The 26,863-nt window shown below is 35.9% G+C and overlaps 2 protein-coding genes across 3 annotated transcripts; both read right to left on the reverse strand.

The window, feature by feature from the left end:
• Nucleotides 1–909: 909 nt before the first annotated feature.
• LOC104232035 (J domain-containing protein required for chloroplast accumulation response 1) lies at nucleotides 910–5,885 on the reverse strand. The gene is made up of 9 exons (XM_009785131.2): nucleotides 5,236–5,885; nucleotides 3,635–4,359; nucleotides 3,050–3,555; nucleotides 2,855–2,966; nucleotides 2,615–2,682; nucleotides 2,252–2,317; nucleotides 2,092–2,169; nucleotides 1,688–1,864; nucleotides 910–1,303 (listed from the first exon to the last, which is right to left on the reverse strand). Exons 1-9 carry the CDS (start codon nucleotides 5,655–5,657, stop codon nucleotides 1,265–1,267), a joined length of 2,193 nt encoding a protein of 730 aa, XP_009783433.1. The 5' UTR covers nucleotides 5,658–5,885; the 3' UTR covers nucleotides 910–1,264.
• An 859-nt stretch (nucleotides 5,886–6,744) lies between these two features.
• On the reverse strand, nucleotides 6,745–23,129 carry LOC104232046 (uncharacterized). Of its 2 annotated transcripts, none has more exons than XM_009785141.2 (14): nucleotides 22,886–23,129; nucleotides 22,290–22,437; nucleotides 22,050–22,183; nucleotides 15,898–15,936; nucleotides 15,717–15,809; nucleotides 15,511–15,630; nucleotides 14,631–14,726; nucleotides 14,007–14,120; nucleotides 13,260–13,313; nucleotides 11,914–11,961; nucleotides 10,906–11,056; nucleotides 10,049–10,214; nucleotides 7,634–7,703; nucleotides 6,745–7,382 (listed from the first exon to the last, which is right to left on the reverse strand). In XM_009785141.2, exons 2-14 carry the CDS (start codon nucleotides 22,369–22,371, stop codon nucleotides 7,125–7,127), a joined length of 1,425 nt encoding a protein of 474 aa, XP_009783443.1. In that variant the 5' UTR covers nucleotides 22,372–22,437; nucleotides 22,886–23,129; the 3' UTR covers nucleotides 6,745–7,124. The 2 variants fall into 2 exon arrangements, with proteins under 2 accessions (XP_009783443.1, XP_009783449.1); XM_009785147.2 differs by having other exon boundaries at nucleotides 22,290–22,431; nucleotides 22,886–23,107.
• Between the last annotated feature and the right edge of the window lie 3,734 nt (nucleotides 23,130–26,863).

Here is a 26,863-nt window from a genome sequence, read left to right on the forward strand (position 1 = left end):
TAAACTGAAGTTTTATAGCAGCACCAACATAGGAAAAGAAGAAAGGAGAAGGAGAAGGAGAAGGAGAAGGAGGAGGAGGAGGAGAAATGGGCTGAAGTTCTTTAAGAAGTAGGTACAGGTTAAAACTTTTTAAAAAATGGGTATAGATTAAATGGGGGCGACCAAATAGGGTGCCTGTGCAATTTTTACCTTAAATAGGAACTCTATTATATGCAAGTTGCACAATAATACTTTTCTAAACTGTATTGGAGTTGCAAATTTTTAATAGCAAATGATAAAAATCAGTGACAAAGTTATGGTCGATTTTAGGAATGAAACATTTTTCACAAATGAATTTTATCAATTTAACTGAATAACTACTGCAACTTCTCTATCAATTCTAAGCTAGCTCTGTCTCTGTCACGGATTCAATCATGGGTTCGTGAATTCAGTAGAATTGAGATCTAATTTTTTTTATATATACGCACAAAGATAAATATTGATAGTCAAATATACATTTGAGAACTCAATATTTCTGAATATAAATCCGTCGTCGTCTACATTTAGAACCCATGTTTGATGAGAATCTTGCTTGAGATCCTAAAGTGGAGGACATTTATGACTTTAGAATATGATTGGTATTTTACATTAAACTGACTTTTACACTTCAAAGTATTTTAAAATATTGAAGCCGATAACCTACCTTATTTTTCAGGTTGTTAATCCTACTTATTATGGACGGTAACCTGCAGTTATTTTCTAGGTAGTGTAAAAATGTTATTTACATTGTAAGCATAAACAAGTTAAACTCTTTAATCTTGAGGATGCCTATATGTACCAAAAACTTCAGGCTCACCTTTGATTTCACCAACAAAGAAGTTGAGTGGGGAATCAGAGTTATGTTGATACTACAACAACAACAACAACAACAACAACAACAATAATCCAGTATATTACCACAAGTGGGGTCAGGTTTATGAGCCAATTAATTTCACAGTTTCTGATTATCAACTGTTCCTTTCTCATTTAAATCCAAAATAAGGCCAGCTTCCTGCTGCCTACTATCGCATGTTGTAACAACTTTCACTAACTCATAACTATGCTGTGGCAAAAAGAATATATGAACTTTGATGAAAGTCTTTGTCTGCTCTTTTAAGTATAGATGAACCAGTTTATGGTATGTTGTGTGGACTGAATATGTAAGACATATTTGCCTGGTATGTACACAGATGAACAGATTTTTCGTAACCGTGCCTCCTCAGATACCACATTGCATATGTGAATGTTACATAGGACCAAGCGAGTTGAAATGATCCCAAGCTTCCTGCAACAAACAAACTTAGCTAAATATGATTCGACAATATAAGTAAAAGGATTTCGGCTCATGAAACATGACTTAACTTAATAGCATGGCTGAATAATAGTAGTAGAATCACGACGAATAGAACAATCATAGACTTAACAGTCTAAACCAGAAAATGTATATGACTCGTAATACTCAACAATGATCAGTTTTTCATTTGCATCATAGTTTTGTGTAAGGTTCATATGCTACTACACACTCACATTATAAAATTAATGTTGTAAGACTTGCTCTAGGGAAAAAATTGCTTATATCTAGTGAGACATGTCTAAAACCTGGATCCGAAACTGGGATTTTTTGCTTCGGAAAAACTGACATGTAGCATTCAACAAAATTATAAGGTACCTGCAGAATATCAAAAACTTTTTCCGCAATGTATTTCTGGTGAGCAGCAGCACCCTTTTGTTGGAGCTTATCTGGATGTATATAGAGTAACGCTCTCTGGTACGCTCTCTTCACTGCACTTCCTTCAATTAAATCCATTAACGCCACAGGCTTCCATCCACTTTCTGGCCATAAAACCTGTTTAAAAATGATTGTGCTTTAACAATTAGAGAGAAAAAATCCTATTCCTTTCCACAAATATAACAATAGGAAGAAATTATTGAAATATTCAAATATCATCATCAACTAAAGCTTTAACAGAAACTGATGGATTTGAGTTTTTTTACCCTTAACATTGGATTAAGTTTTAAGGTCATATTGAGGAAAGCCATGAAAAAAAGATGTAAAAGAGGAAATACTCTTACAAGTTGTAAGGTTGAGAGCAATGAGCGAATATTTCCTTTCCTCCCATGTGACCATTGCCTAATTTTAGCATCTGAAACCTATAATATAATAGCAAACAATTACAATCATGTTATGGATGCTTGAATTCAGCAGAGATATCGACAAAAAGAAATAAATTACTTGGTTGTCCTCAGATTTGCTATTAGTTTGTGAAGCATTGTCCTGATCTTCAAATAATTCTTCCACCTACGAAAAGGTAAACTATCTCATCAGTAACACAAATATACAACTGAGCAATTCCACAAATGTGCTTCCCCTTATAGTTGCAAAGATCTGAAGTCATATGACCCGACCTATTAAGACATCAAACTGGTAACAAGTTGCATACTAAAATAGGATGTTTCTGTTTCGTCTAACATATTTCTTCCCTCTTCTAATACTTGCATTACTTCTTCTTTTTTGGGTACAGCATAAAGTTGCAATGCCAAACATCATAAATGCTCACAAACAGTCAATTAAAGAAACTTAGAGAAGGATTCATACCACATAATTTCCACCAAATAGATCATCCATGCTTCCAACTGAAGCTTTTCGATCATCTCGTTTTGACTCTGCAATAAACACACAAGTGTGGAATTGATTTATGGTATAGAAATGAGTAAAAGTTGATGCTGCCATTACCAGCTATTCCTTTAACATTTGCAGGCTACAGTGGAATGAACTATTGGAATCGGAAAAATAAAAGATGATTTAAACTTAATTGAGAACAATAATATAACTAACCATTAGTTGATGGAGCAGCCTTTTGATCTGAATAATCTTTAGTCTGAGGAATTGGTGTTTTCGTTTGGGAATATTTAGTTGTTTTTTCCTGCTTGTTAACATTTTGGTGTACCTGCAAAAAGCAAGACATAGAATCAGAAAATTCTATAGATCACTACCGGGAAACAACGGTGAACCAACTGTCCCCGTGCCTACATTTTGAGTTGCATCTTGCGTCTTGTTAACGGTGGGGAACCGAACTTTCTCATTTGCTTTTGGCATGTTGAAACTCTTTTCACTTTCAACTCCACTATTGCTGCTAGCTTTCCATCTAAAGCTTTTGCTTCGGCTTTCACCTTCTTGAGGTGTCGAATGAACCTCGTGGTTGAACATCTTTACAAAGTCTTGAACCTTTCCTTTAATTCCAGCTTTAGTAGAATTCTCGGTTGAGCTTAACGGAGAAGCTTGTGGACTACCTCTGTTAACTCCTGTATCTACTATAGGTTTTTTGTCTAAACCTCTCTTCCCTTTTCTCTTAGCTTGTGAGTCGCTTTTTTGCTTGTTGTCACTGACCTCAACATCACCTTTCTTCAAATTTTTATCAACCTCATCATCAGTTTTCTTCACATTTTCCTTGACTTTAACCTTTGATCGTGCTTCTGCTTTCGTAGCTTTGACCGTGTTACTCTTCCCTTCTGTTTCTTGTGCCATCTTAACGTCACCTGCAAAGCAAAAATGACAATTTTTGTGTAAGAAAGACTACAAATGTCTGTAGTTGCCAGGTTTGAAATTAGAAAGTACCTTTTTCCTTGGCCTCATTAACTAAAAATGCACGAAGAGGCTTCAACTCATCCTTTGTAGTTTCTTCGGAGTTCTTTGGAATTTCTATCTGAATTCCCTCACCTAAACCTGTCTTCTGTCTGAATTGAGGTTCTTCTGTTTCCCATTCAGTTCTTAATATAGTGTCATCTTTAACACTTTGAACGGACTTTGACTTGAAAATGCCGACAGTTTCCCCAACGATACCATTTGCATTGTCACCTCTCTCGGAGATCTTACTTGTAGTACTAAAGGACTGAGAATTCCCATCCCTGGATATGTTGAGGTTTTCTCCTAGAGGTGAGCTGGTATCCAAGTCATCATTCTCTATCCTTCCATTGGAGCTAGAACATCTTTCAAGTTTAATCTTATCTTTAAACTTGAAATGCTTCCCTCCCTTCAGTGGAATAAGTACGGGAACTCCTTTGCCTGCCCACTTGTATATGGAGAAATGAAATTGGTATTCATCAGTTGAAGCTTCCGTGCTTTCTCCATTCGTCTTCAGATTCCCTCCTATTTCTTGCTCATCAGATTCAGACATGTATCTTAACTCATCACCAATAGAAGTACCTTCACGTGATAATGGACTTTGTCGATAAAATGTTGCAGCATCATTTTTCATCTCTTTCTCTCGCTTCTTGTGTTGACTATGACTTCCCGAAGAAAATAGGGGAAGATCTGTTGCTTTCGTTAACTTGGCAGGAAGGCTGGAGAGCGAACAAACACTAATAATCAATCTATGAAGCAACAATGTAACAACAGCTTGCTCCTTAGAAAATCCAACTACTACGACCACCAAACGTTAAAAAACTAGAATTGACCCGTTTCCTTTATCAGCTATAGAGAGTAGATCAGTTGATGTTGTCATGTAAAGTTCATCTAAACTGAAATTATTTACTTCCTGTAAAAGATATAGATTGAAACAACTCTAGTAGACACACAATTGGCTTACACCATTGTTACAATACTACCACTGTGCCCAAAAAGGGACCGCAAAAAGGAGTACAGATTATCGCCATTAATTCAACAGCAAGTAATTGTTAACATTCTTTCCTGTTTTACAGTGTAAAGGCCAGCTACTGCTGCCAACAATTCAGTCCTTTTCCCTTATTTGCCATCAGGAAGTGGGGGACATCAAAATTACTACAAACTCCAAAAATAAATGGATTTATAGGCCTGCACATTTAACTGAGAAAACATATCGTATATAAAGCTTAAGCTCTATGCACTGACAGATTATCAGGTTAAGTTGACCTACAACATGTAACTAAAACGTAACCCGGAAACTATTGTAATAGCCTACTATAACCGGTCAGAGGCGGATCCAAGATTTAAGCTCTATGGATTCAACCTCTGAGGTTCTTAGTATAGAATCCATTACATTTTTTAAGTTATGGCTTCATATCTACTATTTATCTACTGAACTTTTACACTGTCAAAAGTACTGGATTCATATGGATCCGATACCTTAAAGTTGCATCCCCCGACCTAAAGTATAAAAATTCGTTACACTGTCAGTATATATAACTTAAATCCTTCCACATATTAACTCAAAAGCAAAAGAAAAGAGGTACACAAAGTACCTGAATTGAGCTGGGAGTGAAGTGCCAAAAGCTTCAACTTTTGGTGACAAAGGTCGAACAGGGCTTAAAACTCTGGAACCAGGATTTGAGCCAAAGGGATCCCTATCACTCCTCCTCGGCGACTCATCAACTCTAAATATATCATCATAGAAATCTTCACCTTGATTTCGCCTTCTATTAACATTTTCTGCCCCAAAAACTGGCTTTTCATACGAATTGCGCGATGAACCTGCTGAATCTTCTTCATACTCCATTGGGTCATTGAAACTATGCCTCTTTCTCCCTTCTTGGATTGAAAAGCGCCTCGGGGGACCCCCGAAAACATCGTTAAAATCCATGTCCATGTCACTAGATGAGTTCTCAAATGATCTTTGAGTACCATATTCGAATAAAACATTTTCCTTTAGGGAAATTCTCTCCATGGAAAACCAAGATTACAAAAATGGATAACTGCTAAACAATAAGTTCAAATACAAAAAAATGGCGGGAAATTGTTGAAACTCCAATTCTTGGGGAAACCTGAGTTCATGCATGAACATAGGTGGGAGCCTTGAGAGAAATTAATGCATGTTCGAAGTGTACTTTGGTTTTGAATTCTAAGATTTTCACGAAAATGATGTGTTTTTGTTAAATGCTTAAAAATTGAAAATTATGTGGTTGGAAGTTATGAACAGAACTCCAAGACAGGTAAGTGGGGTTACGACGTTATATGAATAGACTACATACCCAATACTAATAGTTTAGTGGGAAACTGAAACCACAGGATATGCTGGTGGGATAATGTTATGGCTGTGAATAGTGTGGATAAGAGAAGACAATATTGCAAAAAGACAAAAGGAGAAAGAATATTAGCCTCACTGGCAAATTCTATTTTTTCTTGCTCAATTTCTCCTTAAGCACCTAATATTTGGTGAGAAAAAAATTTACTCGTCTAGATTTTCCACTTTTAGTCTGTGTTATTGAAATGATGGATTTTTAGGACCACTAGTTGAACATGTGAAGGAAGTTTAAGTGCTTTTTTTGTATCCACATGATGTTCTAAACAACTCTAATGGCTTTCATCTCTTATTTGAAGCAAATTCGAGTCGTGAAAACAACCTCTCGCAGAAATGCATGGTAAGGCTGCGTACAATATACCTTTGTGGTCCAACCCTTCCCCGCGCATAACGGGAGCTTAGTGCACTGGGCTGCCTTTTTTACAGTACTTTAGTTGTCGTTTAACTTCTCTCTGGCATTCAATCAATCAAGCAATCTGCATCCATTTTGCTATGTAGCTGGAGTTCAAATGTTGGACTAAAAGTAGGGTCAAATGACAAAGTATGATAACCAATAATGTATAACAACATAAAAAGTTCAGACAGTAAAACCCTACCCATGCCAGCATCTGACACAACAGGAGTAATGTGGAGGAAAACTGACAGTGCAAGTGCAACTAAAAAATATTCCCACAAGTCTCTATCAAAAACTTAGATATTACGTCCTTTTCATAGCAAAGGTTAACAATCACAGTTGTTCAATAAGATCATGTATAATCCAAAATATAAGTTCCAGCTTGATTTGCTGATTCGAAAATACAATAATCTCGAGACACCATAAAGTTAGAAACAACTCCAAGGGATGTTACATCAAAAATTGGCAATGAGTATTCTTACAAATAATGATTAAAAATCACACCAAAGAACAACAGGGATAAAGTCTTCCGAAAAGGAATGCCGGTTGAATCATGTATGTTATTTAATGTCTCTTGATCTTCTATCTTATACTATACTATTGACAGAAATTCTTATGTGCAAATGGGGAAAATGGAATTCCATTAACCTTTTTGCCAGGTTTAAAGAAGGCTCAATCAACCTCCTACAATGCTGTTAGGATCGATAGTGTTCCATAGTCTACACACTGTGACCGTTTGGGTCGAGTAATTTTTGTTCATCAGTTGGCTTGTCACTCGTGGAGAGTTGAATATTTGGTTTAGAGTTTGTTTTATTCCACTCGTTCTCTACACGGAAGAAAGCCCACTGGAAGCGACGGAAGATCTCAAGCGCAGTTATTGCAAACACGGTGAGATAATTGTGCCGGAGATGGGCAGACAGCTTGTATGTCCACGTGCATCGCAGGATGAGGTTGCTTCCAATCACCCAAAAGTAGACCTGCAAGTTCCCAAAAGGTCAGAGAACTAAGACCCTGAATATGCAGGGGTGTTAAAATGTTGGCCAAAATTATATTAAAAAACGTAACATCAATTCAGCTTCAACCAGATTATGAAAGTAAAAGGAGCACTAATAGTATCATTGAATTCTCCCTTAATTTTGCTCTAGAAAACAAGCTGGAAAATTTGCCAACTTATAGAATGTAACAAAGTTACGGAAGCAGTGGTGATAAGCAAAAGGTATAGGCTTACCCATTTCCGCCCATATAACAAGTGTGATAATGCATTCGGTCTGCTGAACTTGAAAATCCGAGTGAAGCAACTAGCAGAAAGAAGCATTTTTGAGTAATCAGATTAAACAAGAATAATCTCAGAAAGAAACCTCTAGTAAAAGACATTCTTGCATATTACCTATAAAAAAGGACATTCTTGCACATTAACAGGTGGACAAAGGAAGTGTATTGTGGCAGAATTCCCAATTATTAATGTATGATTAAAATAAAAAACATGGGAATTTGATTCGTGCATGCACCTTTTACACATGCACTCCATATTAAGTGTTGTACATAGCTAAGTTTAAAAAAAATGATGTATGTAGCTGGGATTCGGATCTCTAGGTTGTTACTCTCATGCCTCAACCACAAGGGCATCCCCTTTGAGACCACATTTTCATTGTCTCCTTATATTCTATTCTAGTATCTTTGTCATTTTTGCTTCAAATGCTTTGTGAAATAAGAGTTTACAATTCTTGAAAAATTAATGAGCCTTCCTCTCCCCTTATTTATTGTTTATGTTTTTGAATTATATGCTTTTTTTAAAACCTTGGGAATTCAATGAACAAAACATACATTTCATGATGTTAATATTTATTTACTCATTTACCTTTTTTGGTATATTTTTGGCTACAATTATGGGAATACATGAAGGAGACATCAAGAGTGACAGCAGTGTGCGATCTAAAATTTGGTTTTGTGGTTTGGGGGGGAGGGGGGGGGGGAATTTGTCATTAATGCGACTAGAAGTATTAGAATACACTGAGTAAAAAAGTGGAGTGTACAAAGCAATTTCCAAAAGATCCTATGCGAAATAGTTCAAACCACAAACATGAGAACTCAATATCCAGTCTCTACGCACTACTCCCTACATCCCATTTTCCGAAGGTTAAGAGTAATATATTTTTGAATAGACAATCATATCATGACTTAAGTCTTAATGTGAGGATGGAAGAAAAACGTTATTTTGGGAGGACAATCGGCTAGGAATTGGAAGTTTGAGGAATTTGTTCCCTGATATTTTTACTCCGAATCAGCAACAGGGGGCAACCGTTAAGGAGTTATGGGGCACTGAAGGATGGAACTTGACATTCAGAAGATTCTTAAAAGACTGGGAACCAACTACTGTGAGAATGCACGGGAGATAAATCTATTTATTAACAATGATACAATGAGCCATCTATATAATACATATTCTACTCCTACTACATATGAGACTAGGAAATATTCTACTCCTACTACATATGTGACTAGGACATATTCTACTCCTACTGCATATGGGACTAGGACTACTTATACATAACTATCTGCGGCACGTGGAGGCGCGTGAGGTACTTTCTGCAGGAGCAATTGACTGTTTCCGAACAAGATGGTAGTGTTGGTTTTCGCACACCACTTACCGATAAGGAGATAACGCAAATCAATCTTGAGTCGTCAACCGGAAAGACACACGATGACTGACTTTTCTGTTCCTTTGGGACTTTGATTTCTAGGGTTTGGTTGCACGAGGGTTTCGAATCTGATGGTGGTACAATAGCACTGTAGCAGTGATGAACCCTGGGAACAAGACGAAGTTGCCGGAAAATTTCACGGCAATGAGATCTTTCTTCCCGGATGTCGCTGGAATGACGCACAGGAAGATCCTATGAACTTTTGTCTAGCTGGAACGCAGGTGGGGTTGGGGGTGGGGATAGATGGAAAATTGTCCCGGTAGCCATTTGGTGGAAAATTTGAAAGGAGAGGAATGCAAGGTGTTTTGAAGATATAAGTAGCCCTGTACAGAAGATCTTCTTTTTAGTTTTTGGTGTAAAGCAGAATATATAGATGACGAGGATTCAATCATAGAAGTCGTAGGCTCCTTGTAAGAAGAACAAGGAAGTTTAATTTTTGTTTTTGTCCTAGCTCTTCTTGATGTAATCTTAGTTCCAGTACAAAATTTGTGCTGATGATTTATTAATATATTGGATCTGTTACCATCTCCAAAGAAGAAAAAAAAAATAGACAATCATATCAAGTTTGTAGGAGAATGTTTAACATGTTAACTTGTTGGTACCTTAGTAATAACCATGTAATTTAAAATGCAGAAAGATAGAGAAGTTGGATGGAAAATGTCACATCAATAAAATGGTGTGGTATTTTGTTATACTAGTTTGAATTGTTAGAGGACGAATTTTGTTATGTTAAGAACAATGTCAACATTGGGACACTAAGATATAAAGCATGACAGTTAAAACAGTTGCAAGGCAGCAAAATCAAAGAAAAATATAAATAACTAAATCAAAGTCTGAGTTGGATGAGCAATAACTGGGTGCAAAACTAAAGCACTAGTGCCCGCATACAGTTTGAAAAATTAGCTAAAGCTCTGAAGAATTAGCATGAAAAAGATGTCACTGACCTCAAGTCCCAATCTCTTGTCAGATCCCAATAGAATGAGTAGAGAGAGTTCACCACACCGGATAGAAGCCATAAAGGCCGATAAATATTAACCCAGTTGTCAGGGAAGACGTGATACTTAAGGGCTGAGAGATATATCACAGGTACTGCAGTTGAATATTTTAAGGCTGAAATGAAACATTAAGGACAATTAGCACTATTAAGCATTGACCCAATGTTAAGCTGAAACCAGGAAAATTAAAAGCAAGTTGAAGAGAGATAGCTTATGTATAAAACCACGCTTAAAAAATGAAGAACTTGGAACATTTACTACTTTTCTTAGGATCAACAATAAACTAGACGAACATTGTAAATTATGTGAGACACTCCTGGAAACTTCATAGTCCTTTTACTTTTAGGGAGCAAAAGATATAAGCATAGAACAAAACCAAGATGATGAATGGTAAGTAAAAACATTGAACTATTCATCATCCTCTTTTCCTCCATTCTCCCAACAGTTGCTATTCACAATGAATCAGCACAGACTTCTTCCAAGTCTTCAGGCTTTAATCATCAAATCACACAATAAGTTTTCTACTATTTAAACCCTCAAGGCCCACCAATTTCCAGAAAACTTCAGTCGACCCCTCAATTTCCTTCATCAGCACTTCGATATTTACCATGGTTATAAGACAGCTAAAATGCACTATATATTCAGAGAGGAATAGTTCCCTTAAGCGTCAAGCATCAAGGAATAATCTTTAATAGATAATGTAACTGAAAACCAATCCAAAACAAAGATACCCACTCAAAATTTACCAACAAAGCAACTCACGCTTCCTTAACAATGAAAATGCAAAAGCGAAAACAGGAATTTACCATTCAACAGGGTAGTCTTCTCTCTGGTATCCTTATATTGCCGAAGACATTGAAAGAGACGGAATAGATAAGGCAATACAAGAACAATGGGAATTGCAACAGCATGACTTCCACAAACAGAATCAGCTTCAAACCATGCAATGGTAGCAACCTGTTCATGTCATTAGTTATCTTTCAGGTAATAGAGCAAGCTTTCACAAAAATCTACTTGCAAGGGGCATTCTAGAAGATTATCTGTACAGAGGCAATAAAAAATCTGACACAAACTTCACCTAAAGAAAACAAAATGATATTAAGTGACAGCAAAAATCTCAAAGCCTGACTACCTACGGTTAGAGAGAGAGAGAGTGTGTGTATAAACTGAAAATTATTGTAGAAAATACTTTCCTACTACTTTCTCAAACCCAGAGAAACTGCTCTATTGCCAGATATAGAACTCCTTGCAAAGGGAGGATAATGCAGCTAGATCTACAAACGAAGCAAACACCACTAATTTGGCTGAGGAACAGAAAGAAGCGATCAGCTATGCTTAGATGTCAATCCAACAATTTGCCAGATTACTTAGGAGCCCCAAAAAGGGCCAATTATTTCTTGAATTGATTGAAACATTACAAGAAGACATCGGTCACAGGGTGTATCAAAATTTTCCTTGACTTTAGACTATAAAACTGCACAGATACTGATCTAAAGCTGTTTTTTTTTTGTTGAAATATTAGTCCACTGATCAAAACTTATACATGAATGGACATGTGATGGGTGAACATAATTTTACAGCAAGTGATGGTGTTAAATGTTAAACATACATCATAGTTTGAAAGAGAGTGATACAACCAAATGCAACACTCTTTTCATTAAAATCGTCAATCCCAACTCCCCACTGACCACTAGACAACCCGCTCTTCTAGATACAACTAAATGCATCTCGCATTATCATAAAAAGAAAAAGCTAGCAATATCATATCAGTTTTTCTTATTCTCACCAAAAGGATAGGACAGAAAGGAACAAACCTGTCGATGAACCATTCTACAGACGGAACGTTCCAAATCCGAAAATACCTGCACAAAAGTATGAAAACGTTGGGCATTGCCACACCAGGTGACAGAAAATATGCAATAACACTCTTTACGAGAAACTACAGCAATAGGTATGACAGAAGCCAGTGAATTATTGTACATCTACAAGGCTTTGATCGCAAAATGTGCAAGTTCTGCAAAAGAATCAATACCAGGCTGTTTGATGGAATAAATAATCTTTTAACTTGCCTAACATATTAAAACAACAAGTATATATGAGATTGATTTGACTGGACACACAGCTTTGGCTCAAGGCCAAAATGAAGCACAGGGATAACTCATAAGAGCTTACAGTTCACCATCTAAAGGATAAACTGAATCTGAAAGCAATCACTCTGGAAATGGATCGTCAGATTGGGATTTAACAGGGTAACTTAGTCAAACACTTTTCTTCTGGCTCAGCTGACAATGCAAAAGAACAAGGAGGGTTCCAGGAGGATCAATTGTTCTGGAAAAAATTCAGATCAGTATATCAACCACGTTAATGGCATCGGTAGATAAGAAAGAACTTCTTTTATCAAGGAAAATAAAGAATCACTTTAATATGAGAGGAAATTATTGCAAAAAGAGGACGAACTAAGATGACAGAAACGTAGTGAAGCTGGCAGCTTTTTGGAAGGGGTAAAGGACCAAGTCTCAATGCATTGAGATGAGCAATCTTCTTTGGTTCTTTATTTACTTTTGGGGTTATTGTGGTCTACTCGAGAGTCAAAACAAATTGAACCTAGACCAGCAGAACCTTAAGTTTCGTTCAGTTCTCTGTTGTCATGACATGATCTGCCCAAGCTATAACATATTCTCTAAGCAAAAGTCGCATTTCATGGGATATCAACTACGAATTTTACCAGTCAGCAACAATGATGGGACAACCTGACCAATGCATTAATATGATGATAAATCTGACATAAGTCTATGCAGCTTGGAATATGGCCCTATAGAGCTCCTGTTGATAGTATCATCATGAAATATGGCTAAATAACAATATCAAATGCTAAGTACAAATAAGAAAAACGACGAAACATTTACGGCTTCCAAGTATAGTTTCCAAGCTAGTAATGAACTGATAGAACTATGTGTGACCTACTTATTGAAAAGAAATGTGTACTAGAAAACAAAAAGATGCATAATCCTACTTCAGAAACAGAATGGTTTAGTTGAAAAAGATGAACTAGACTATGTCACAGTATATACAAATATACAAAGTAGTGAAATTTTGATAAGGATATACAAGCTAATGAGTTAACGTCCTCTTTTCTTTTGGGCGAGAAGAAGATGCATACCTTTGACATAGAAGTCAATATATCAGCCAGAAAGAAGTCAGCAAATGATATAGCCTGCATCGATACCAAAAAGAATTAAATTGCAATATGAGACAAATAATAATATGGAACCCTCTATCTAAATTAGTATGACATATTTCATATTTTTAATTAATTTCAGGAATCTTTGTAGGCATGATTTATATGATGATTAAAAATTTGAATGTAAATGGTTATTCCTCTAAAATATGCTTCACAATATTAAGAAACTAACATAGAAATGCTCTGACGCAGTAAGTATACTATGAAAAATCAAACAGAAATCCACTTTAGGGGAAAGGGAATATTTCTTTCCACCAAATCCAATCAAATCTATATGGAATGATGGGCATTTGAAGAAGATGAAATCCTATTTAGAAGCTACCTAATTCTTCCCATATCAGCTAGTACTAAAGTACTCGATTATGTCAAAATTATAACTAAAATGCCAGTCAAAGCACATTACAGTTTGTAATCACCAAATATTCACCCATGCTGATATCAATGGTTTCAATTTAAAAAAAAAAGTGCCATAAAATATAGAAATAAATGAATTGCATAACTTTTTCAGGTAAAAATTAATAGAGTTTCATTTTATTTTATTTTTTGAGAAGGATAATCAATATAGCTTCATATCATTTTCATTTTGATATTGAGAGATCAATGATACAATTTTTACGGCTAAGAGTCAAAAGTATTTCTCGATGTAACATAGAAACGCAAACTTGCCTGTAACGGGAAAACTATCCGCCAAAGCGTCCTTAACAAAAAGTAGCGAGATGACAAAAAGAATATATCAAATGGAAATATCAGAGCCATGGCAAACCCAGCATATAGAAGCACCTACAATGACATAAAGATTCATTAAAATAGTAGATAAGAAGTATCACATTTACAAGACTTCTGCAGCACCTGCCTATTCAATAGAGTGAGTAAACTAAAGATCAGCGAGGTTTCGTTACAATAATTGCCCCTAAAATCAGAAGGGTTTGGCACATCTTCTTCTTTTTTTCTTTTTTTCTTTTTTTTGAACTGGAAAAAGTAAGTTCCGAAATATACAAATTCTGATGCCAAATCCTCTGGTTAAAAGAATAAGAAGTTTTGAATCCTTAATACTTCTGATCCAATGCAACTGTCACACTTGAGAATTTTGTATAACAGTATGACCAAGCTGAGGAACTTGAAGTCCGAACCAAATTTGGACAGTTATTATGAACAAATGGTCATCTTCCCTTTCGATAATTTATCAGAAGCTTTACCAGGAACCAAAACAACAGTTCACATTGAATATGACTTAAATTGGATAAAGCAAAAACTGCTATCAATTAAATGGGAAGGAAGCATCTATTACACTGGTTGAGATGCAGCCAATGAAACTTCTCCATGTGAATAGAGATAGAGATAGGCCGTCATGCTTGTCGGCACAATGATCGTCATCCAAGTAGCACACTGCATTATCAAGGGACCTTTAAAAATTTCTATTTGTACAAGGAAAACAAAAATCTAACAGGCAGTTCATGGAGAGTTATGAAGGAGGCAAATGTCATGCAACAGAGATTAGTTATTCCCTTTACTTCTTTCCTTCAATCTGATATGCAAGAGACAAAAATATTGCAGCACTCTCATCAATTTCACGTATCTTAAAAAAACCTTAAAACAAAGTTCAGAAACTTCAAGCAGGGCAAATGTTCCATTAAGCTAATATAGGGGGTATTAAAATCAACTTTCAAAAGGTTGACATGGTGAATTCATATGAAAGAAATATCAGAAATTTTCTTTTGCTGCAAGTTGTACTAAGTTTCATTAAATGATATTTAATATATCGCATAAAAAGAGGGTGCTTCGTGGAATACATGACGTCTGATCTGATATTTAAATCTTACTACACTAGGTTTAAAAGGGCTGTAAAATGTTTACCGAGAAACAGACTTATATAGCCAAACCTCAATGCTCAAAGTTCCACAGTTAGCATATCGAGACAAAAGTAAAACCAAATAACTCAGTTAACCATGCTTAAGAATGTAGTGTAAATCTACATATTGCACTTTAAGTGACAGTTGATGTTTCCCTAGGAAGTTTTTAATGAGAATATTAGGAACTAAGCCATCTCTTTCCTTTTTTAACTTAGCCATCTTAAAATAAATGCATCAGCACCAAAGCATTTAGGTGAAAATGAGTTGGTTAAGGATGCATTAAGTTGCAAGACTATAAGCTCATGACAAGTGTAAGTTACCTTCCAAATCTCTCTGTGAGAGAGATGATGATTCTGATCAAGATCAAAAATTTTAGCATAGTTGACATTAGCCTGCGCGAAAACCCATAGGTTTATTCCCCAAAACCAAACCATCATGGTCTGCAGCACCAAAACCAAAGAAATGCAAATAAGAGTAATGTTGCAGAAAGGACTTTGCATAAACTAGTATTATGATCTTCACTAACCACAAGAAGAAGAGGATTGTAATAAAGAAAAGCCTCGTATAAGAATAGATCACGAAGGTTTACGCTCATTCTCATGACTGAATCCCAGCCAATCTGCAAATTAGGAGAAATACTCGTTAAACATAACGCGGATATGTTCACAATGAACCAAGTACATTCCCAAAAATTTGGTCATACTAACCTTGCAACAACTGACACCCCAAATGAGGAACAGAAGTACCTGAACAAAACAGCATGCTTAGAATCATAAGAGAGCATTACATCTCTTTCAGACTTCAGAGAAGCATAAGAAAATAAATCAAAGAAAGCAGCAGCAGCAACAACAACAACAACAAGAAATGCAGGAAAAGAGGCCCCAGGGATGATTAAAGTTGAAGAAATAACAAAGAGAAGTAAGCAATCTCAAGAATATCCAAATCCTTTTTTTGGATTTTCTTAAACGAATATCTAAATCTTATTAGTCAACTTATCACTCATTGAGACCTACTTGAAAATCACGCAATCATTTTTCAAGATCAATATTCCTGTGATACTGCCTCCGATGAGCGAACACCGATGAGCCCCATTATTATGTCAAAGTAAGCCATTAAAAAATAGATAAAGTAATAGCTAATCTCAAGAAATAGAATAGCTTCAGGTGGGTACAGTTTCATAGTTCACTGCTTTGTCCAATTTCATAATCTATCTTCCTTCAAAGAAACAATATGCTATCGTAAAAATCACGCTTTGGATAGTTCATAGTTTCATAGTTCACTGCTTTGAAAAAAAAGGTCAAGAAGGATGTCGTAAAAATGCTGCTAGGTCAATGGAAGGCAGATGTGGTGGTTTTACAATAAACAAAGCTTGAAGGTGATGATAGTTGCTTTTTCAGTCAACTATGGGGCAATAGATGGGTAGATTTTGTATTCCTAGAGGCAAGTGGGACTAGGGGAGGGATAGTGATTATGTGGGATAAAAGAGGTCATAAGGGTGAGTTGGTCAACACAGGCAGTTACAGCATCACATGTAAATTGACTGATATGAACAACAGTTTCACATGGTGCATCACTGGTATATATGGGCCTCACTGCAGGAAGGAAAGAAAATTACTATGGTGGGAACTTGCTGCTATTAGAGGAATTTGGGAAGGACCTTGGGTGGTCTGTGGAGATTTCAACACAACTAGATTCATCAATGAAAGAAGTAATAATTTCAATCTTACTAGAGCCATGAAGGAGTTTTCAGATATCATTCAACAATTGGAACTAGTAGACCCCCCTTTATTTGGGGGATCTTTTACTTGGAAGAGGAGGAATAATCAGAGTGAGGCATCTAGAATTGACAGGATTCTATTCTCCACTGAATGGGATGAGAGTTTCAGACACATTAGGCAGTCTACACTCCCAAGAGTTGCATCAGACCACAACCCTATAAGTTTACAGTGTGGTGAATGGGGAACCAGTAAATCTTATTTCAAATTTGAAAGTTGGTGGCTACAGACAGAAGGGTTCAAAGAGAAGGTGAAGGAATGGTGGGAGTCTTTCAGAGTGACTGGCAGACCAGATTATATTCTAGCCATTAAACTGAAAATGCTGAAGGGAAAGCTCAAGGAATGGAATTTGGCAAATTATGGGAACTTGGAAAGGAAGAAGACTGACATATTGCAGAGGATAGCCCATCTGGATTTATTACAAGAGCAAAGAAACCTAACTGATGATGAACTAGCCCAGAAAGTAAACCTCGAAGTAGAAGTGGAAGAAATTGCAAGGCATGAGGAGATAGCTTGGAGACAAAGATCTAGAATACTATGGTTGAAACAGGGAGACAAGAACTCTAAATTTTTCCACAGAATGGCAAATGCTCACAAAAGGCATAATCACATTGATGAATTACTTATTGATGGGGCAGAGATCACTAAACCTGAAGAAATTAAAGGAGAAATTATCTCCTTTTATCAGAAATTGTACTCAGAAACAGAGGCCTGGAGACCACAGTCTACTTTGGAAGACTCCCAAAGTATTTCTGAGGAAGAACAAGAATGGCTACAAAGAAAGTTTGAGGAACAAGAGGTCTTTGAATGCATTAAGATGTGTGAGGCAGAAAAGGCACCTGGACCTGATGGATTTTCCATGGGTTTCTTTCATTCATGTTGGGAGGTGATCAAAGGTGATATTATGGATGCTATCCATAACTTTCATTCACAGGAGTACTTTGAGAAAAGCTTTAATGCTAGCCCCTTTCTACTTTTGATTCTTTTTGTTAGCTCCTGGGCAGGTTTTTGTTATATTGTAATGGAGCTAACATTGATCCTTCTTGTAACTTTTGCATCTTCTTGATGCTTGCAATGAAGCAACTTATCTCATAAAAAAAAAAAAGAGAGAAAAGCTTTAATGCTACATATGTGGTTTTGATTCCTAAAAAGAGTGGGGCTAAAGAGCTAAAGAACTTTAGACCTATTAGCTTAATTAGCAGTGTTTATAAGATAATCTCCAAGATCTTGGCTGAAAGATTAAAGAAAGTGGTGGATAAGTTGGTAAGCAGACATCAAATGGCCTTCATCAAAGGGAAGCAAATTATGGATGCAGCTTTAATTGCAAATGAGTGTGTGGACTCAAGAATGAAGGGACATGAGCCAGGGTTACTGTGCAAATTGGACATACAGAAAGCTTTTGACAATGTAAATTGGAATTTCTCACAAATATCCTAAGGGACATGGGCTTTGGTTCCAAATGGATTAGCTGGATTCACTTCTGTATTAGCAGTCTCAGATTCTCTATACTAGTGAATGGTAGCCCTGAAGGTTTTTTCCATCTCAAAGGGGACTTAGGCAAGGAGACCCTCTATCTCCTTTCCTGTTCATTATTGCCATGGAGGGACTAAACAACATGATGGTGAAGGCTGCTAGAAATGGATGGATCAGGGGCTTTCAAATAAACAGCAGATTAACAAACTGCTTAGCCATTACTCATCTCCTATATGCTGATGACACATTAATTTTTTGTGAAGCTAATAAAGAGAATGTCAGGCACATCAGATTAATATTGATCCTTTTTTAAGCTGTTTCTGGGTTATATATTAATTGGGAGAAGAGCAAGTTATATCCAGTAAATGGAGGTGCAGAAACTCAGGTTCTAGCTGGTATCCTTGGAAATGAGGTGGGATCTCTGCCCACAAAATATTTGGGATTAGCTCTAGGCTCCAAGTACAAAGCAATGGAGATCTGGAATGATGTACTAGACAAATGTGAAAAGAAATTGGCTAGATGGAAGACACAGTATCTATCACTCGGTGGTAGAACCACTTTGATAAATACTGTGTTGGATGCTTTGCCTACATATGTTATGTCATTATTTCCGCTTCCTGCCAAGGTGGAGAAGAGGTTGGATGCTATCCGGAGAAATTTTTTATGGCATGGAAACACAGATAAGAAAGGGTATAATTTGGTGAGATGGAAAACAGTAACCTCAAGTAAGATAGTAGGTGGCATGGGAATAAGGAACTTAAAAATTCAGAACAAGAGCTTAATTTGTAAATGGCTTTGGAGGTATGGCAGGGAAGAAAATAACCTGTGGAAAGAGGTGGAAACTTAAAAATATGGGAAAATGGGTCATTGGTGCACCAAACCTATCAACACAGCCTATGGGGTGAGCAATTGGAAGTCCATCAGAGCATTATGGGAAGACTTTACAGCTAATACTGAATTCTGCCATGGGAATGGTAGAAAAAAGCATTTTGGTCTGATAAATGAATAGGGCATGAACCTTTAAGAGATAGGTTTCCAGAAATATTTAGGTTAGCACTTCTTCCTAAGTCAACAATCAGTGAAGTATGGAGCCAACATGGATGGAATCTCACTTTCAGGAGAGCATTAAATGATTGGGAAATGGGGACAGTGACTGCATTCTATCTAACTTTGGAGGGATTGAGAAGACCCAATGATAGTGAGGATACCATGGTATGGAATGGTAGGGGCAGTAAGGTATTCACAGTAAGAGATGCATATACTTATTTCTCCAATAATGGACAACAGAACATCAACTGGCCTTGGAAGCAAATTTGGAAGATGAAGATATCTTACAAGGTTAACTGCTTTACATGGCTAGTAGCAAGAAGGGCTTGTCTAACTCAGGATATTCTATAGAGAAGGGGTATGCAATTAACCTCCAGATGCTTCCTCTACAAAGCTGAATCTGAAAACAATAGCCATCTCTTTCTCCATTGTGCTTTCACTTCCCAACTATGGAATCTATTTTTGGCCCTGGTAAATTTGAAATGGATAATGCCGGGAAACACATGTGATCTACTGAAAGCTTGGAACTATGCTGGTAAAATGGTCAGTCAGAAAAAATGGTGGAGGATTATCCCAGCTTGCATCTGGTGGACCATATGGAAGGAAAGAAATAGCAGATGTTTTGAAGACAGGAGTAGCTCCATACAAGTAGTTAAAGCAAATTGTATTTTAAAGTTTCACTTTTGGTGTAAACAGTTTTCTGTAGGAGATGCAGAATCTATTCCACAATTTTTGGAAGCCTTGTAAAGTTCACAAGGATAGTACCTTGTAAATACTGTTGCCAACATAATCTTTGTGCTGATGAATAAAATTTGTTACCATTCTCAAAAAACAATATGCTATCAAATGAAGGAACTTATGGAGAAAGCAAAGACTAAAGCATGATCAAAGTAGTGTTGGGGAAGCACTCCAATCTGGTTTGAACTTGTGGATTGAACTTGTCCTGATTGTTTTGGCTTAAAAAGAGGATTATCTCTCCTTTCATCTATTTTGTTGCATCATTTTGCTTCCCAGTTTCCACTCTATTCTTTTTCTTAGAGCCTGTTTGGCCAAAAGTACATTTTTTGTCAAAAAAGTACTTTTTGGATAATGTGAGGTGTTTGGCCAAGACGGAAAAATACTTTTGAGCAGCAACAAAAGTATTTTTTCTGCTTTTGGGGAGAAGCTACAAATTCTAACTTCTTCCAAGAAGCAGAAGCAGAAAATTATTTGTTCAACATAAAAAATAACCTTACAATAAATTGATATTTTCCAAATTATTCCTCATTAATTTAACATTTTCCTTTTCCTTTTTATTTCTACCATACATTTCTTCTCTTTTTTATTTCATTCATATTTTTATTCTCTTTCTCCTATTCCTAAGAGTAGATTTTTAATTTATATTAAATAATGTATTTCGATATATTTAAATTATCATGTAAACAATAAGTAATACTAGAAATTCAATACTATTACTTTGGAATAAATATATTTTATACTGATAATAGTTTTTAATTTATATTTTTACTTTATGTTTTATATTTTAATTAATTATTTTATAATAAATATTTACATTCATTTTTTAAAATAATACTAATTGCAAATTGAATATTTATTGTCCTTTTTCGTAATTTGATACTTAAAAGTAATTTTTGAAAAAATTGGCCAAGCACAATGAGCTTGCAAAAAGCACTACTCAAATGAATTGGCCAAACACAAACTGCTATTTTGCAAAAATACTTTTTCAAAACGCACTTTTGAACAAAAGCTCTTTTTCAAAAGAAGTAGTTTTTGGCAGCTCGGCCAAACAGGCTCTTACTTTTATGAATTTTTATTTTTTGTACTTATATCCAAATTTCTTTATACTTAAGAAATCTCCGAGGGCTAGCTAGCACACGTTTTGAAACTCGGTGGATAATAAACCCACCCCTCTACCCTTCTCAACTTAAACACCATGCTTTTGTCTGCGGAAGGGTTCAAACACGTGGTATCATTTTTATCTTGCAAATGTTTGAAATCATTCTGCTAATAATACACTAGTCTTATATTCGAATCCATCTAACTAATTAGATTAAACAATTATGTATGTAATATACAAGTCAAACTAATATCTTATCGGTCCAATCAAATGGTGTCATATAAGATGAGCCAGAGAGAGTACTGTGTATAGAGCACTAAACTTAACACCATCAATTTTGTAGAACATAACATTGCAATAGGATGCTTTCGAGGCTATTATTTTTTTGCTAAGTTGTACTGCGTTGTAAGTAATATATGATTACGTATACATTGCTACTACATTTTTCTTTTCAAAGGCTCCATCATGGAGAATAATTTGTCAAACTTAGTCTTATTCATGTAAAAAATTGCAAATCCAGATATTGATTTTTCAAACTAGGACTGAATTAAATCCTAAATAACTTTAAACTGTGACAAACAAATATCAAACATGAACCAGAAAACTAGCTCTAGATTAGTTTCACCATAATACAGATCTAAACTTAGGCTTGATCCTGATCTCAAAATTCCCGAACAGAGCATAAAGATCAGATGTTCATATACTGAAACTGTCATAAATTTCACACCTTAAACCTCCATAAAAGAACAGGAGATGGCATTATGGCCGCACTGCTCAATGGTGTCGTCACACCCTTCATTTCATCGACCTCTATACTATGCAAAAGGGATTCTTCAGGACTTCCTCCAAGCTCAATAACACCTAGATGATTACGTTTATTAAAAGTCTATATGGCGTAACCATTGAGGAAAAACAAAACAGAGAGGAAGCATCGGAAAGGACATGAAAAGGGGACAATGTTTCTTACCAATATCAGATACAACTGCTCGGCTTCCAGACCTCCGTAGATGTGGACTGTTGGCAGGAGCATCCACAAGACTCCCAAACATAGATGGAGGAAGCAGAGAAAATGATTACAATAATTTAAGCAACTAGGACCACCTTGCAACCTGCAACTATAATAAATATAGCACTTTAAACGCAAAAATAAATGGAAGACACATAATGCCAACAAGAATATACAAAAGATCTACCAATCAATCAATCAACTATGCCTCTAGCTGAATCAGCATTAAGAATCCTCAATACTCTGTATCTTCCATGTTATTCAGTATGGCTGGACTAATATAAGCTGGCGTAAACCTAGGGCACTCGCCCTCCTTTTTCTTTTTTATTTGATCAGTAAATAGTACTTAGTTTAATTAATTGCTAGCAACAACTGAATGCTGGCAATTTACAGTCGATCAGTAATCCTCCTTTATCCGAGCATAATAGAAATTCTCTAGATCCAGGCATCAAAAGGTTAAACAAAATTCGTAAATTATCCAATAATTTGAAAACCTCCGCAAAATTCCACAGCAAAACAAAAATGCTAAGACATGTAAAGTGACGGCGTGAGCTTACCGAATGAAAGAGAAGAAATGTAGCACTGGATCTGAGGAGTCGAAGGAGAAAAGAGAGAGCAGTAGGAAAACTCTCTATAAGACAAGATCCGGATTTTTGATAGGAACACCAACACTTGAATTGAAAGAGAAGGAAAGGGGAAATAGGGGTACGGTCGAAGGAATTCTAATTTGGACTTCAACCCCGCGCTAGAGAGCCTAGAGCAACGATCCAGCCACTTTTATTTCATTTTTTCTTCTTTGTTAGACACTTTCTGTTTGTTGAATGAGTTTATTCGACCAATTTTTTAAAATTGAAGTGGATAAATTGTCCCCATATAAATTGAAAAGCCAAAATTTGAATAAAATATATTATAAGATAAAAATTTTGCCTAATGTCAAATGGTGGAATATTTCATTTCAAAAAACAATAAATAGTCAATTGGTTAGAGTATCATAAATAAACATTTTGAAAGAGGTATAATAATTAAAATATGAATGTTTGTTTGAATATTTCGATTTTGTTCTCATTTATCTCCCTTTTACAAACACTACGAACTATCAACATGAAGACGTGACATGATGAATCTCCATTTCATTTACTTTTTTTTTCCTTCAATTCGTCCATTTACCTTTTAGTATTTTTTGTGTAAAAATTGCACTGGCCTATTTAGTCTGCCCCATTTAATATATATCCATTATTTTAAAAAAAATTAATTTTTACTCACTTTTAAAACAACTTCAGCCATTTTTCTCTTCTTTTCCTCTTCTTCTTCTTCTTCTTCTTCTTCTTCGAGTGACGATGATTTCACATGGTGATTGTGAATATATTTTAAGGTAGTTTGTGATATTTTAAAGTGGTGAGCTGTTGAGGCCCTTTATTTTTTACTGTTGCTTAGGGTTTCTTCTTCTTCTTTTTCTTAATTGCAAAATGGGTTCGTTCGATTTGTTATAATTTTGACAAATTGATGATTGAGGCTTGTTCTTGATGATATTTGGAGGTTATGTTTCAAATGTGAGCTCATTTGGAGTAGGTTTAAGTATTAAATTGTATATTGGATTCTTAAAATTCGAAGAATAAAGTTCAATTTATGGGCAATTTGCACTTAAGACCTATTTGGCCTTAAGTACATGAAAACGTTTGTTGTATTTTAGACCTTTTGGCCTTAAGTGCATCTGAAGTGCAATTTTTCACTTTAGACTTATTGGCCTTAAGTGCATGAAACCATTTGTTACACTTCAGACCTATTTGGCCTTAATGTCACGCCCCAAACTCGGGGAGTGCGACCGGCACTCAACCGAGTGAACCCGGTTAAGCAAGCATGTTGAACACTTTCCACCTAAACTCACCCATGTTTTTTTAGAGAGAGTACATAACATTGTTAATTAACCAATAAGGTGATCATGCATACAATATCAAACTGTTTTCATTAGTCACATCATTTTTTTGTCTCAAACTATACACATTCTTATGGTTTGAATGGAACAATTGATCAAAACACAACATAGCTTGTTTGACATTTTTAGCATCCATGTACAACCCACGTTGTGTCTACGGAGCCTCTAAAAGATACAAAAGAGTGTTATGATAGTGTCGGCAACAAGGCTCCGACTATACCTCAAAATTTGATAATAATATGAAAAAAAGATACAACACATGGCCCCGGGATGAAGTGAGACTCACCAAGTCTGCTGGAAAGAGGATGTGCCGCTATCGCTGATCAACACTGCCTGCTATGGAACCATTTGCATCCATTTAAAGATGCAACGCCCCCGACAAAAGGAACGTTAGTACCGTCGAATAGTACTAGTATGTAAAGCTAAAAGTCCTCCTTCAAAATAGAATGACCATATAAGAAAAGGAAAACCATAGAAACAACAAGTCACAACCAATAATATCCAAATGCCCAATTGAAACATTTCAATTTTCAAAATACAAAAATAATACATATTTTTAGTTGGAAGATCTTTAGTACCGATAATACCATAGTTCACGATACCACTATCCACAATACCATTGCTCACAATGCCACTATTCACAATACCATCGTACTCTTAGCACGGAGTCCGATCACTACCCGATTAGGTAGGCCATCTCATCTGAGAAATTAACCACAATCACAATCTCAAGCACAATCATATTCTCTATGCAAATATACCACCGTGAATCTAGCACGGAGTCTGATCACGACCCGATCGGCTAGGCTGCCTTATTTGAAGACATCAACCACAATCACAATTTATGTCACAGATTTATATCATAATTTCCAGCACAATCACCACCATGTGTGCGACATGGCATCCGATCATGGCCCGATCAGCTAGGTCGTCTCTCCACAATGTCGTGTGGTTCGACACCATCCGCTTTTACCAATAATCTCATCTTAATTGAGAAAAATAATTTCATCACATCAATCTCGTACCAGATAAGGGGAATATACACAACTCACTCCTACACCGGCACATGTAGTTTCTGGGTTAGGTTATTTCAACCTACCCTTCCTCGGTGACTATCGATACTCCCAAAAATATTTTTATATTAATTTGAACACAAAGGTAACAAAAAGGGGAGGAAGTGCTTGCTGCCAACTTGTCAGACGAGTGGACATCTGAGTTTAGCAGTGCATTTACTATTTGGAAATGGATGGCGCCAGACATGGTAAAAGAAGGATTTTTTTCCATTAGCCGAGGAAAGACATCTTTCACATTGTATAAATCTTTTTTAGTATTTTCAGCCTCTCACAGCCATAATATTTCCTTGGCTCTTTTGGCCATTCACAAGATTCATTATTCATAGCACAGTGGCAGTATTTCATATTCCTCATTTTCACTTTTTTAATTTTCAAGGATCACCATCCAATATTAATATAAAGAATATTTCGGAAATCATATACCTCAAGTTCATTAGTAACGAAAACTTTAAACGCAAAAGGTTTTTTCTCAAAGAATGGGGCATACCAAACAGCAATAAAAACAACATCAAAGCCATAGACAAGCAATACACAAATTATTCTTGAAATACTCTTTTCCAACAACGACAATGTACAATTTCAATATTGGGGTATGTAAAAATTTGAATCACATTGGATGTATCTATAAGGCAATGCATTAGTTAAAAATAATCATTTATGGGCATACATTGTGTACAAGAGATTTTAGGCAATTTCTATTTAGAAGTCATTTAAAAACAATTGAGTCGAGGCTCATTCCATAGTCTTTCTCATTTCATTGGCACCACTAGTCACAATTATAACGTAAATTCTTGGCACGTTGGCCATACACTATATCCCCCAATTCACTTATTTTATTTTCAAACATCTTTATAGATTATCAACAACAAGACATTTTCAATCAAGACTTTAGGTACACATATGAGCAATTAGGAGCCTCAAGCATATCGAGTCTCCCTTACACAATTTGGCATACTAGATTTCACTTGAATCACGACTCAAAGCCATAACATTTTAATACGCAAACCATACTTTAAACATATATCTTTCTACATAAGTTTCATGCGAAATAGTCAAGTTTATAGGGGATAACCCAGAATATAGAAATTAGGGATTTTGAGCCACCCATATTTGAACATAGAGAAATATTACGGAATTCGATTCCGAGAGAGAAAGTTTAGCCAACATACCTTGTTTGAGTTTTCCTTAAGTTACTACAACACCCCGACACTTCTAGCAATTAACAATCTATAGGAAGATAGCGAAAATGGGTTAATGATTCGAAGAATTCCCATGGTGTAACTCTCTTAGGAATTTTGTCAAACACCTAACATGCAAAATAGACTACTAGACTCTAAAATGGTAATCCCCTCCTCCCTCGACGGATTTCAACAAGAAACTTACTCATAATGGTTCATTAATCCCACATACTACAACCTAGTGTCACATGTATGACTTATTTCTAACCCCATACTATATTTAAACTCATAGCTTCATGAATGAGAGCTTAGAAGTAAAACTTATCCGGATGGATGATCCTTGATTCTTGA

The sequence above is a fragment of the Nicotiana sylvestris genome, chromosome 4 (genome assembly GCF_000393655.2).
Source record: "Nicotiana sylvestris chromosome 4, ASM39365v2, whole genome shotgun sequence".
NCBI lineage: Eukaryota > Viridiplantae > Streptophyta > Magnoliopsida > Solanales > Solanaceae > Nicotiana > Nicotiana sylvestris.